General features: G+C 36.8%; 1 protein-coding gene and 1 long non-coding RNA gene across 2 annotated transcripts in view; one reads left to right on the forward strand and one right to left on the reverse strand.

Annotated features, from left to right (window-relative positions):
* Positions 1-14,131, forward strand: part of KAT6A (lysine acetyltransferase 6A) — a 99,507-nt gene that overhangs the window by 62,931 nt on the left and 22,445 nt on the right. The window contains 3 exon segments of the mRNA XM_077773114.1: positions 351-667; positions 3,656-3,774; positions 12,839-12,954. Coding sequence (XP_077629240.1) covers positions 351-667; positions 3,656-3,774; positions 12,839-12,954 — 552 coding nt within the window.
* LOC144239113 (uncharacterized) overlaps positions 1-14,131 on the reverse strand; it is a 52,579-nt gene that overhangs the window by 24,302 nt on the left and 14,146 nt on the right. The gene's annotated exons all lie outside the window — the stretch shown is intronic.

Consider the following 14,131-nt stretch of genomic DNA (forward strand, 5'->3'; position numbering starts at 1 on the left):
TAGTTGTCTAGTCCAACTCTCATTTTATAGATGAAGATACAGCTGTTCAGATAATGGGATTTCTCTAAGATGTATAGCTGGAAAGTGGCAGAATTATGACTCAAACATACCTTCTGACTCCCAACCTAGGATTCATTTTATTATAAAATATTAGGCTTCCTGGAAATAGATATTTCTAATAACATTATTTCTCATTCCCTAAAGTATTTGATTTATAGAATATTCTTGACTATGGTTTTTTTTAAATAAAGCCATAGGTTATTTACTAATTACTTGTTGTATATTAAATAGAAAGCTTTTTAAAAATTTCTTTTTTTAATAGTTACCCTTTTCCCTATTTGATTCTTTAGATCAAAAGGTCCCTTCAGCAAAGTTCGAACTGGTCCTGGAAGGGGTCGTAAACGTAAAATCACTCTCTCCAGCCAATCAGCATCGTCATCAGAAGAAGGATATTTAGAGCGGATAGATGGCTTGGACTTCTGCAGAGATAGCAGTCACCCCTTGAAGTTCAACAAGAAAACCAAAGGGCTCATTGATGGCCTTACCAAATTCTTCACCCCTTCCCCTGATGGGCGGAAACCTCGAGGGGAAGTGGTAGACTACTCTGAGCAATATAGAATCAGGAAAAAGGGCAACAGAAAATCAAGCACTTCAGATTGGCCCACAGGTAAAAGTTCACTTAGAAGCAAAATATATTCCAAAAGTGCATTATTTGGAATAACATTAGTTATCTGGAATAGATTTATATTTGATTATTAAACATTGGTTATGGAATAGAAGAAGATATTAAAGATGCCTATTTAGATGAAAGTAATGCTGCAGTGAACATGAGGGTGTACATATTTTTTGAATTAATGTTTTGGTTTCTTTGGATACATACCCAGAAGTGGAATTGCTGGATTGTATGGTAGTTCTATTTTTAAGTTTTTGAGGAACCTCCATAATATTTTCCACAGTGGCTGTGCCAATTTATATTCCTACCAGCAGTGCACAAAAGTTCCCTTTTCTCCACATTTTCACCAACACTTGTAATTTTTATTCTTTTTGATAATAGCCATCTGACAGGTGTGAGGTGCTGCCTCCTTGTGTTTTAGATTTGCATTTCACTGTTGATTAATGATGTAGAGCATCTTTTTGTGTACCTGTGGCCCATCTTTATGTCTGTAGAGGTAAAATGTCTGTTCAGATCTTCTCATTTTTAACTAGATTGTTTGTTTTTTGCTATTGAGTTGAATGAATTCTTTATATATTTTGGATATTGACTCCTTTTTGCATATATGATTTGCAGATATCTTCTCACTTAGTGAGTTGCCTTTTTATTTTGTTGATGGTTTTCTTTGCTATGCAAAAGCTTTTTAGTTTGATGTAGTCCCAGTTGTTGATTTTTGCTTTTGTTGCTTTTGCAACAGTTAGAGAACCTAACCCTGCGAAGGAAGTAGGAAAGTCTCTGGAGGTTGGTCGCCTGGGTGGCTCAATCAGTTAAGCGTCCAACTTCAGCTCAGGTCATGATGTCATGGTTTGTGAGTTCAAGTCCCGCATCGGGCTCTGTGCTGACAGCTTGGAGCTTGGAGCCTACTTCAGATTCTGTGTCTCCCTCTCTCTCTGCCCCTTCCCCACTCACACTCTGTCTCTCTCTTTCTCAAAAATAAATGAAAACCTTTTAAAAAATTAAAAAAATAAAAGTCTCTGAGGAAAGTAGAAGAATGAGAATGGACTCTTGGATCACAAAGGCCAAAGGGGTAGTGAGTGTCTCATATACTGCAAGAGAATTTCTTAACTTTGAGTTCCTTCCTCTGAATTTCCCATTGATAGTTGTATTCACTGCTTCTTCATTCCTGCTAATGTAAATGGTTGATTGGTCCAGCACAGGAGAGGAAACCCTCATCATTATCAGGTTCCCCTTTTTATGCTGTATTGATTGGCTTTTCACCGGAGTGGCAATCAGCTAATTATTCTTTAAGGATTCAAGTACTTTTCATGTCTTTATCAGCCATGTACACTCTAGCTCCAGTCTGAATATGTTTATCTAAGAAAATATGCAAGCCATTTAGTTTGGACTTAGGAGGAAAGAATCTAAAGCAGATTCTAATGAAAGGCATTTTTGAATTAACTGTTTCATTGGAGATGGATTATTATAAGAATCTCCTGGAAAGTTTTAGAAATAGAAATAATTAGAGCAAATGTATAAAGTATATGGAGAATCAATATTGACTTTTCTGCATTGGTGTGAGTTTTTACTATAATCGGCTCTGTAAGTTTCTTATGAATTGTAGAGTTTAAAGAATAGTCTGCACCATATGATAGAATGGTACTGAATGCCGTACTAGATCCTGGCAGTCTGCATCCATCTGTGTTGCTCACTAGGGGGCATTAAAATCACATAGAATCTTCAGATATGTACTTTTCAATTTGGGAATATTTTCAACAGTGAGTCCTTGTCCTTATTCTTCTTATACTAAGCGAATAGGTGTCTGTTGACAGCCTATATGCCTATTTAACTTGAAAAAAAGTGTCTTTCTAGCCATACTCCTACAAAGAGGAAATTCATCCATCAGCAGTATCATATTCAAATTCCAAGGGTTACGATCTACATAATGCCCCTAGTACTGCTTTCATGAATTTCCTTGCCCATGTGAGGAAGATGCATCATTTATGGATGATTATTATAAATTCTCATACTTACCTAGAGGATTATCATCTGTGATCCTCAGATTTGTGGAGTTCTACTTTATTTAAAAGGACACCCAGAATGTGTGGGGAGTTACTATTTCAGAGGTTATCTTCCTGCTGAGATAAGAATGTATTGGCCTTATAAAGATTGTGGAATCATTGAGAATTATAAAAGGAACAAATTTTCCCTATTTTGGTCCCATGTAATGAAAATAATGTCTTGAAAACATAAACTGCTAAAACATAAACTTTTTCTATACTGCCCAAGTATGAAAAAGCAACATTTGAATGTTGATATGTCAAATTCATACTAAAAATTTTATATTCAGATTATTTCAAAGTAAGTTTCATATTCCTTAGACCTTTATTCTGCTTTTGTATTATTATTTTTTTTTATTTAAATTCCAGTTAGTTAACCTACACAGTATAATATTGTGTAATATTAGTTTCAGATGTACAATATAGTATTTCAACACTTTGGTACATAACCTGGTGCTCTTCAAATTTATATTATACTAAAATATAATGTCTTAATGAAGTTGAAATTTAGTTATGTAATAATTTTAAGAAGTTTTAGGACAGTTCAGGTTTTCTGTCATAAAGCACATGGACTGATAACATCTTTCTAGGTGTCCGTTTACTCTTGTTCTCTTCTTTTGTAATATTAAGGTCTTCAAACTGAAATAAAACTTTTGAAACTTTTCCTAATTCATGTATTAAACAAAGGATAGGAGCACCTGGGTGGCTCAGTCAGTTAAGCATCTGACTTCGGCCCAGGTCATGATCTCGCAGTTTGCAGGTTCGAGCCCCGCGTCGGGCTCTGCTGACAGCTCAGAGGCTGGAGCCTGCTTCAGATTCTGTGTCTCCCTCTCTCTCTCTGCCCCTCCCCTGCTCATGGTCTGTCTCTCTGTCTCTCAAAAATAAATAAAAATTAAAAAAAAAAAGGATAAAATTAATAACATGTGAGCCCTTTCTTTATGTGCAGACAATCAGGATGGCTGGGATGGCAAACAAGAAAGTGAGGAACGGCTTTTTGGGAGCCAGGAAATCATGACTGAGAAAGATATGGAATTATTTCGTGATATCCAAGAACAAGCACTGCAGGTAAAGTTGGATATGCAGAGTGGACAATTAAATAATTTGGTCATGGATGAGGAACAGGGTTAATTGTATTGGGATAAAGCAGTAACAGCAATTCATTCATCTGTCTGATCTGCAGATAGATGTGGTTGTGCATATATGTAGTTATGGTATTCTTGTTAAGGTATTCCTTTTAAACCCATTGTGACTACTTTGGTTTTGCAGATAAACAGATTGCTTCTGACTACCAGTATTAAATGAGTTTGGTTTATTTTCTGTCTTATGTAGGAAGAAGAGTTTGGGATTTGACCAGCAAACATACAAACACTGAGCTTCTTTCAAGTGATAAAACACCCATTTTCATTACTTCAAGAAATATTTATTAACCGCTTTTGCCTTAATCCTTTGGGACATGTAGCAAAATATAAATGTATAGACAAAGAACCTGATTAGGCTTCAGATGCTGAAGATGCCACAGTGAATGACAGGATTCCTTCTCTCAAGTATAGTCCTGGAGAGACTAAATGAATAATTTCATTCATGTGAAAAGTTTAATTATAGGGTACATGGTGTTTTGGGGGAGAATAGGGAGCAAGCATTTGTCTAAGCCTGGGGAGATCAGAGGATTCGTTGATGGGAAATACTGCTTGAGCTGGTCTTAACAAAGAATATGTAGGAGTTGATCCAGATGATGAGGAATGGGGTCCCATATAATCAGAAGGATTTCACTGGCTCAGATCCATTGAGGTATTATTCTCTTTCTGTCTCTATCTCATACTCCATATTTAGTTCATCAGAAAATCCTAATAGTTTCCACCTTCAAAACATATCCAGACTATGACTACTACTTACCACTTCCACATCCACTACCTTAGTCAATGCCACCATTATCTCTTGATTGGGCTATTGTAATATCTCTAGACTAATCTCCTTGCTTCTACTTTTGTCCCTCACCCTAGCCTGTAGTCCATATTCTTTATACAGGGGCCAGCGTAAATTTTTTGAAACTTAAGTTGGATCATACCACTCCTCTGCACAGAAAATCTTAAATGTCTTTCAGTCTTGCTTAGAATTTTTAAAAACCAAAGTCTTTACCTTCTTTTTTTTTTTTTTTTTTTTTTTTTTTAAAAACATCTNGTTCTGGCCCTTGTTCACTCTACTCCAACAGCAGGCCTCCTCTTTCTCAGGCACACCTCCTCTTTCTCAAGCACACTCCTGCCTGGGAGCCTTTGTGCTTACTGCTTCCTCCGCCTGGACTGCTGTTCCTCTAGTCTAGATGTCTAGTCGGCAGGAGTTGGAATAATAGGGGTGCAAAAAGAAAAATTGATAGAAGGAGTTAAAAGGGATGCTGAGCCTTGCGGAGGCCAAGTGGAGACAGTGTAAGTTTGTATCAACAGTAATCTGGGTGTGTTTCTTGCACATTTTATTAAACTTGTGATTGTCCATGTGTATATCGGCACCATGGAAATAAACAGCTAGATATATGAATTCTAATTTGTGCTTATTTTCATTAGCAGTGCACTAAAATTCTTATGATGGTGGTATTTCTCCATGAGATTCATTCATTTAGTATTCATGCGCCTGGCATGGTATGAGAGCTGTAGGGTGAACAAAAAGACATAGAAGCTTTCAGTCACATGAGTAAGACAGACAATAGACAATCATAGAAATAAGTTTGTAATTACAAACTGATAGCTAATAGAAAGAAAATAAGAATGCAGAAAGAGATTATAATAGGGGCTTTCTAGATTGCTGGAGATTGGGATTCCTCTTTTAGGGAAGTAATAATTTACACAGAGACTGAGACTTAAAAGATGAGTAGAAGGTCAGCAAGGCAAAGCGCTAGAAAGAAGAATGTTCCAGACATAAGGGTACTGCCTATGTAAATGTTCTGAGGTACCTAAGAACTTGGTAAGTTTGAGGAACTGTAAGAAGGCCGGTATAACTTGAGTATAATGAATAAAAAAGTCGCATAAGACAAAGCTGGAGAAAGAGGTTGAGGAGGTAAGTTAGGATTTGGGTTTTTATTGTAAGTGTAGTACGAGACCATTGAGTGATTTTTAGTCAGGAAATAGCAGAATCAGATTTGCATTAAAAAATGTTTTTTCCTGGATGCCTGGGTGGCTCTGTCAGTTGAGCATCAGATTATTGATTTCAGCTCAGGTCATCATCTCACAGTTCGTCAGTTTGAGCCCTACATCGGGCTCTGTACTAGCAGTGTGGAGCCTGCTTGGGATTCTCTCTCTGTCCCTCTTTCTCTGCCCCTCCCCTGCTTGTGTTCTCTTTCTCTCTCAAAATAAATGAATTAAAAAAATTATTTTTTCTTTTTCTTTTTTTTTTTAATTTTTTTTATTTATTTCTAGGAGAGAGAGAGAGAGAGAGGCAGCGTGAGCAGGGGAGGGTCAGAGAGAGAGGGAGTCACAGACTGAAACAGGCTCCAGGCTCCGAGCTGGCAGTCAGCACAGAGCCCGACGTGGGGCTCGAACCCACGAACCGCGAGATCATGACCTAAGCGAAAGTTGGACGCTTAACTGACTAAGCCACCCAGGCTCCCGAAAAAAATTATTTTTTCTTAGCCAGTATATGAAGAATGGAGTGGAATTAGGTAAGAGAAGGCACAGAAACCAATTTAGGAACCAATTTATTGGCTTTTTTAATGATTCATTTGAAAGAAGACAGGAGCTTAGACTAGAGGATGGCAGTGGAAATGGAAGAGAAGCGGATGGATATAGAATATATTCTGGAGATGGAATCAGTAGAACTTGCTGATAGATTTGCTCTGTTTGAAGTAGCAAGAAAACACGAGGGCTGACTCCCAAGTTCTCTGACTTCATGGAATAGAGAAAATGGGTTGAAGCCAATTTTATTTTATATAGTTTTTGTAGTCATAGAGCTTACCATGTAGTAGGAAATGTGCCCCAAAAAGTAAATCCAGTATTTGCTCTTAGTGATTTCATTGAGTAATTCAGTTTTGTGTGGTGTGTTACCTAAGTCAAGAATTATTGAAATGTTTATTAAAAGAGGGCCCTATTAATTGGTTTTGATTGTTTTTTTTAATTTCAGGAGAAGTAAGAATATCATTTACCTGTTACTATGTTTCATTAGCTATACAGTGAATATGTTCATAGAAAAAAAAAAAAAGAGCCACCTCTGAAAATAGAAGCATGAATAATTAGTAGTATAGGCTTTTGTTCTGGAATTTTTTTTGTAATCTTATGGGCTTGGAGTAAATGATTTTCTTAAGGGTTCCATCACCAAAAAGAAACATTTGTATTTGGCTCATCTCATTGGAGCCTAACAACCTTTCTGAAATGCATACAATGATTTTTACATAAAATATCACCAAAGAACATGTTATGTTTCCATGTCAATTTTAATGCTAATTATGAAGAATTGGGGTGTGTGTGTGTGTGTGCGCATGCGCACGCATGCGCGTGGTTGTAGAAAGTTAACAGAGCAATTTTGAAATCTCTGTGGACTATTAAAATATTTTTTTCTTTACATAAAGACTTGAACGTTTATTAGAAATGGAATAAACTAGATTCACCACTTCTCCTAACCCCATGAGGTAATGGTTGTTATTACCATTTTACATATGAGGAAACCAAGACTTTTAGTTGAGTGACTTTCCTGAAGTTATATAACTAGTAATGGAAGAAATGGAATTTGAACTCAGGCCCATATGGCTTCATATCTTGTGCTCTTAATAATAATAATGTCTACATTACCCTGTTAACAAATGTTATGGAGACCTCAAAATCATAAGGCATGTACATTTATGCAAGTAGGGAAAAGTACATAGATAGTTTGCAATGTAGGGGAACAGAGAAGGAGAATAGTTGGGTGAAGATGTGAGGGCAAAGAAGGTGTCCATTTTTTTAAATATAGGAGAAATAACAGTAGGTTTTATGCTGATAGGAATGATCTAGTGGATGGAAATCTGATGATGCAAAAGAGGGAAGGGAAGATTGGTGGAATGTAAGAGAGGATGTCATTAATGCATGAGTGGAAGGATTGGTTTTAGATGGGAGCATAGACAATCTAGACATAATATTAAAGGAAAGGTGGGCTATGTGGGCACAGAGTGGACATACAGATGTGGCCTTAGAAAGCTGTGGAAGTTCTCTTTTGATTGCTTCTTAGTTTTCTAGTGTAGTAGGAAGCAAAGGCATTGATTGACAGTGAAAATGGGGTAAGAGGTATGTTGGAGGCTTTAAGAGATAGGAGAAAGTGTAAAAGAATTTTTTAGGAGAATTGAGAAAGTAAATGGAGTTAGAGAAGCATCAAGGGCCCATTTGAGGTCAGTAGTTAAGAATTACAAATTGAGGTGCACCTGGCTGGCTCAGTTGGTTAAGCATCCAACTTAAGCTCACGTCATGATCTTGTGGTCCGTGGATTCGAGCCCCACATCAAGTTCTATGCTGACAGCTCAGAGCCTGAGCCTGCTTCCTGTTCTGTGTCTTCCTCTCTCTCTCCACTTCCCTGCTCACATGCACTCTCTCTCTTTCAAAAGTAAATAAACATTAAACATTTTTTAAAAAATTACAAATTGAGACTGGTCAGCATGGATTCTGTGGTTTTTTTTCTCTAACCATATCCAGATGTTAGATTATGTGGAGAATTGAATTTAACCAGTGTTGCGATTTTGTTGTTGAATTAGGAGAAAAGCAGGGAAGTTAAGGATATATAGGCAAAGATGAGGTATACTAAAAGACCTTGGAATTTAAGCTGGATAAAGAGGAGGAGGGAATATGGAGATGAAAAACTGGTAGATCATTGAATTAATAGGTCCTGTGGAAAGAAAGGGTGAGAGGAGTGAAGACGAAATCCTGGATTTTAATCAGTATTTAATGGTAAAGCAAAGGAGATGTCTGAGTGTAGCCAAACAAAAAAAAAAGACACAGGAGAAAAAGAGACAGGAGTCTGTGATCACATCTGCAGTTCTGGATCTGGAATCTTGAAAACTTAACAAAAAAATTACTGTGCTAATACACTGTTGTACAACAGTTACCACCATCAGTCTCCAGAATTTGTCTTCCTAGACTGAAACTCCGTACGCAGTATACCGTAATTTCCCATTTCTCCTTCGCCCAGCCCCTGGCATTCACTGTTCGACTTTTGTGATTTTGAATTTACTGTAGGTAGGCCTCAATGGAATCATACAATATTTGTCCCTTTGTGTCTGGCTTATTTTACTTTGCATAACTTCTTTAAGGTTCATCCATGTTGTAGCATGTGTTAAAATTCCCTTACCAGAATGTATATATGTCACTTGGTATATGTATATGCATTCATCCAATGGACACTTGAATTCCTTTTACCTTTTGGCTGTTGGGAATAATGCTGCTGTGAACATGAGTGGACAAATATCTCTTTAAGTCTCTGCATTCAGTTCTTTTATATATTGCTGGTTCATATGAAAACTCTGTTTAGTTTTTTTGAGGAACTGCCATACTGCTTTCCACAGTGCCTGCATCATTTTACATTTCCCCCAGCACTGCTCAAGAGTTCCAGTTTTTCCACAGCCTCTCCCACACTTGTTATTTTGTTTTTGTTTTATTTTGATAATACCTATCGTAGTAGGGGTGAAGTTGTATATCTCAAATGCATTTGCATTTCCCTAATGATTAGTGATTTGAGCATTCATGTGCTTACTGGACACCTGTATATCTTCTTTGGAGAATGAAAAAAGTTATAATTCATTTTGCAGTAAGATCTCATTTACCTAAACAGAACTGTTAGCAAAATATGGTGTTAACTGACATGAAACTATACATATTCTTTACTTACTCCATTTAATGTGAATATTCCTATGCTTTGCTAAAGAAATATTAGTGTGTCTTATTATGGAGTGTTGTCCCCAGTCCTACTGGGGCTGTCTTTATTCTTCACTGTTGATGCTCCTTTCTTTTAAGTTTTTTGCCTCTTAACTTCTCTGAGCCTTTTTCTCCATCTATGAAGTGGAAATATTGTTTTGTACCTTGAGGAATGGATTGTGGGATTAAATGAGGTAAACAATATAAGGCATAGATTCTGGCACAGTATCTGCTCCACAAATGCCTATTCTCTTTATTCTCTTTATTCTTGCTCTCTCCATTTTGGAGCATGTGAACTCATTCTTACATGTTTCTTTCATCATGCAACTTCTGATCCCTAATGAACAGAATTATTTTTTATTACAGTGTTTCTATAGGAAAATGTTTAGACACTAGAAGACATCTCTTTTCCTTACACTTCATATTTCTGATACTAATAAGGGAATAGTCCTACCTTCCATTCTCACTTCAAAATGCCATTTTCCCATGGGGAATGGAGAGGGAAGGCCAAGGGGGAGCTATCTAATGGAAGGCAAGTGGAAGGGAGCAGAACTGTATCTGTATCAGTTGTAGATCAGTTGTAATCTTCATGTTTGTACCCATCTGGATTTGGAGGGGACTCTGAAAGAGTTGCTTCTATATATTGGAAATTCAAATTAGATCAGACATTTAGTGGAGGTGGAGTTTTTGCAGAACAGTAACCTTTTCTCATAAACTGCTAGCAGTGAAAGTTTTATTATCTAGAATAGGTATATTTAAAGTTGTCTTTTGGGGCCACCTGGGTGGCTCAGTCAGTTAAGTGTCCGACTTCGGCTCAGGTTTGTGTGTTTGAGCCCTGCATCAGGCTCTGTGTTGACAGCTCAGAGCCTGGAGCCTGCTTCGGGTTCTGTGTCTCCCTCTCTTTTGGTCCCTCCCCTGCTTGCACTGTGTCTCTCTCTCAAAAATAAAAAATAATTTAAAAAAAAGTTATCTTTTGTTTTAACCTAATTATTAATGAATNAAGATGTTGGCATATTCAAATGAAAAGGAGGCACAAAGTGGCAGAGTTCTAGTTAAGAGTTTTAAAAATTATTTTTGTGCTCTGCTGCTTTGGAAAGCTTCATGTTTAATGAGAGTATTTTGGCTGAAATTTAAAAGTAAAATGACCTAGGAGAAGTGATCTTCTAATTCAGATTTGGCAGTTTGATTTTGGCAAGGACTGGGTTAACGAGTGGCTTGGATGCACCCGTTGCTTCCTCAAGGCAGAGAGCCTTTGTTAACTTGCCTTAGTGAACGGAGACACAGGAGCACACTGGCTCTTGAGGCTTTCACAAGGGAGTTGGAGATGGTGGTGGAGGACCGAGGTGGATGAGCGCATGTGCCAGACATTTCGCAGTGCAAAAAGGTGAGGATAGGTGAACTAGATTCACTAGATTCTGCTGTGAATCTAGTTCTACACAGACTGTCTTAGTTGCGGTGATGTGCAAACAGCTGTACTGGAACTGGATATCCACTTTCACATCGGGCATCCGCCTGGAAGAGCGACAGGCAGTGGATGGGAAAGCTCTCAAAGAACAGGCAGTGCTGCGGCAGGTGCATCCTCAGCTTTTGTGCTTTCTCTTTGATCAGGAAGTTAGATTTGTTTTTCTAATACTTGGTCATTCTGATACTTTCTATGCTATTGCTCTTGTTTTGAGCTTTGAAGATAGGTTAAAAGTTACTACTTTATGAATTAGAATACTTGATTCTGGAATGCATTTTAAAGAACAGTGTTTTTAAAGCCTTTTTACAAAGTTTGAATTGGTTTTGAGAAATGAAAAAATCTTATTTTAAACCCGTCTTGTGTTTGTTTGTTTTTAATGATTTTTGCATTTAGGAGAACCCCAGTACTCCTTGGCATCCTTACACAATTGATCCAACTAATAGGTGTTTGTCTTTTGTTTTGAGATAACTGAGGAGCAGGTTGAGGGTTGTCACCTGACTGTACTCCAGTATGAAACCTGAGATAACTCCCTTGGCCTTTTTATAAAAGAGAATGGTTAGAAAGGCCAGGGAGTGTTCTTGTGAGTTGTAGTGAAGAGGCTTCTTCCTCAAATGAATTTCCATAAAACAGTGAATAGAAAATACCTGATCTCTTTAGTTTTGTTAGAAAGTGTGTGTATGTGTGTGTGTGTGTGTCTGTCTGTTTATGGGTTCCAATGAGACTTTTAATAATCTCCCAGGTTTTTAAAGCATAAAGTTGAAGGATGATATTGTTTATTCTTTTGATGAAGTTATTAATACTGTGTTGATTAAGCTAAATTCTAACTCTTTTTCATAAGTCAGTGTTAATGTTAAGTCTTAAATGAGGGTTTACAGAGTATTTATGATAAATGTACATATAAATTATAAATATACCTATGTATTATATTATATACATAAATATACTCACCTATGTATATATGTATGAATCGATTCCTGTATTGGCTGTAGAGCACATCAGTTGCTCTTGAATTTAAGGTTTTAAAGCCTGATCTTTGTGCTTGTCAGTTAGTGGCTTAGTCCTGGAGTGGACATCATAAAGGCTTTACAAATTATCCTTCTTTTAGATAGTGTAATTCAGGTTATTGCAGAGATCAGGGACATAGAGATTGTTTTCATTATAAACAGAAGGTAGAGAAAAGGATAATAGTATGTGTGTAACAGAGTATTTTTTTCCCTTTAAGTCTATAAAGAGGCAATGAAGGGAATTTGAGGGGCAGTGTAAATGAATGGACTCTTTTGATACTGGTTTTGTCATATTCTTCTAATACTATCTACTTTCCCAAACCAGAAAGCCATTCTTTGTGCTTTGTGCTCTCTGTGCTTACATGTTTAGTAGGTCGTTTCTGTTGTCAGGTGAGCCACTATAGGTATGACATTGGCGAGTGGGCAGAGCTCCCTCTTCCTCCCTGTTGAAAATTATCCTTTGTCTTCTGTCCCCAAATGCCAGCTGTTTCTCTTTAATAACCTAACTCATTAAGGAAGTAAATTTAATTGCGGAAAATATTCGCAGTATTATTAAATATGGAAAATGCAATGATACCAAGTGCATTTGGTTCTAACAGATTTATTAGCATTTTTGTTCTTCATTAAAGTACCCTGTTTACAAAGAATAAGACCGCTTATTTCAAAACCTGTTAGCTTATTTCTGGCTTTTTTTGTTTTCCTGTGGAATCCTGAAAAGACATTTAATTTCGGATTTTTTTTTTTTTTAATCTATCTCAGTATATTTAACTTAGCTAACTTTTGTGATGTATTTTTTGACTGCACAGAAAGTTGGAGTGACTGGTCCCCCTGATCCACAAGTCCGCTGTCCCTCTGTCATTGAGTTTGGGAAGTATGAAATTCACACCTGGTACTCCTCCCCATATCCTCAAGAATACTCAAGGTATGTTTTGAGAGACCCTTTACCTTCTGTTTTTAGATTCATAGAACTCCCAACACTAGGTCTTGAGGACATCTTAGTCTGGCTCGTCTTTATACATTTGAGGAAACTGGTAGCTTTTAAATGTCCATAGTAACAGGATATTTTGGCAGCCGCTTAAGCCCAATTGGCTTTAGATTTTTTTTTTTTCTGTAAGCTGTCCAAAGCTTTTATTGAAAATTGAAAACCTGATGAATGGTCACAATGACAAGGGGAACATTTTTTCTTTAAGAGAAATTTGCCTTCATACTTCACGCTGAGAATTAGAGATTCTTAAGGATAAATAGGTTTCACTGGGTAGCCACTTATCTGAATGTTTATGATTTAATAAACTTAGTAAATGGATTATTTTCCCAGAAATACTTGAACAAATGGTATACAGTTAATGTTACATGTAAATAGCTTGGGTTTCCAGACATAAAAAGTGATCAGTTACCAGCTTTTGGGGATGAGGCAGCATGTTTAGTGAAGCCAAATTGGTTTCATGACTCAATTCTGACATTTATAAGTTGTATAACCTTAGAAGTTACCCAGCTCCTCTGTACCTCAGTTTCCTCATCTGCAAAATGGGGATAAAAATACTATTTACCTCATAGGGTTTGTTTTGAACACTAAGTGAGTTAAAACATGTCAATTGCTTAGAAAATGATTAAGTGCTCAAAAATGTCAGATATTATTTGTTTTCTTTTAGGGTTGAAATAAGAGTTGGAAAGTAAGATTCAGTCAAAAAATTAAACTTTAAAGTGTCACAGTCACATTAATGTTTTCTTTAATCTGTAAACTACATATATCTGAAGTTTCCCATTTAGCAGAGTGTTGTGAGGAACAGTAAGTGCTCTGTGAGTTAAACACATGCTCAGAGTACACTTGTCACATGGCTTTTTACCTATCTAGTAACATTGCTAGTCCTAGGCATTAGCAAGGATAAACAATATTAATTTATTTAGTGCTTTACAGTATACAGAGTTCTTTAACATGGGTTATTTCCAGAAGCTGGGAATAAGCCAGTATGTTTGTTAAAAAACTAAAACTCAGTATTGTTTTTACTTTTTCTTTCCATGTAATTTGATAATTGGTTTCCAGATCTAAGCAGAAGTAGAAAAAATGGAGTGAGAATGTTGCTACAGATGTAGACCGTAGA

The sequence above is a fragment of the Crocuta crocuta genome, unplaced genomic scaffold, assembly GCF_008692635.1.
Source record: "Crocuta crocuta isolate KB4526 unplaced genomic scaffold, BGI_CrCroc_1.0 scaffold177, whole genome shotgun sequence".
Classification (NCBI taxonomy): Eukaryota; Metazoa; Chordata; class Mammalia; order Carnivora; family Hyaenidae; genus Crocuta; species Crocuta crocuta.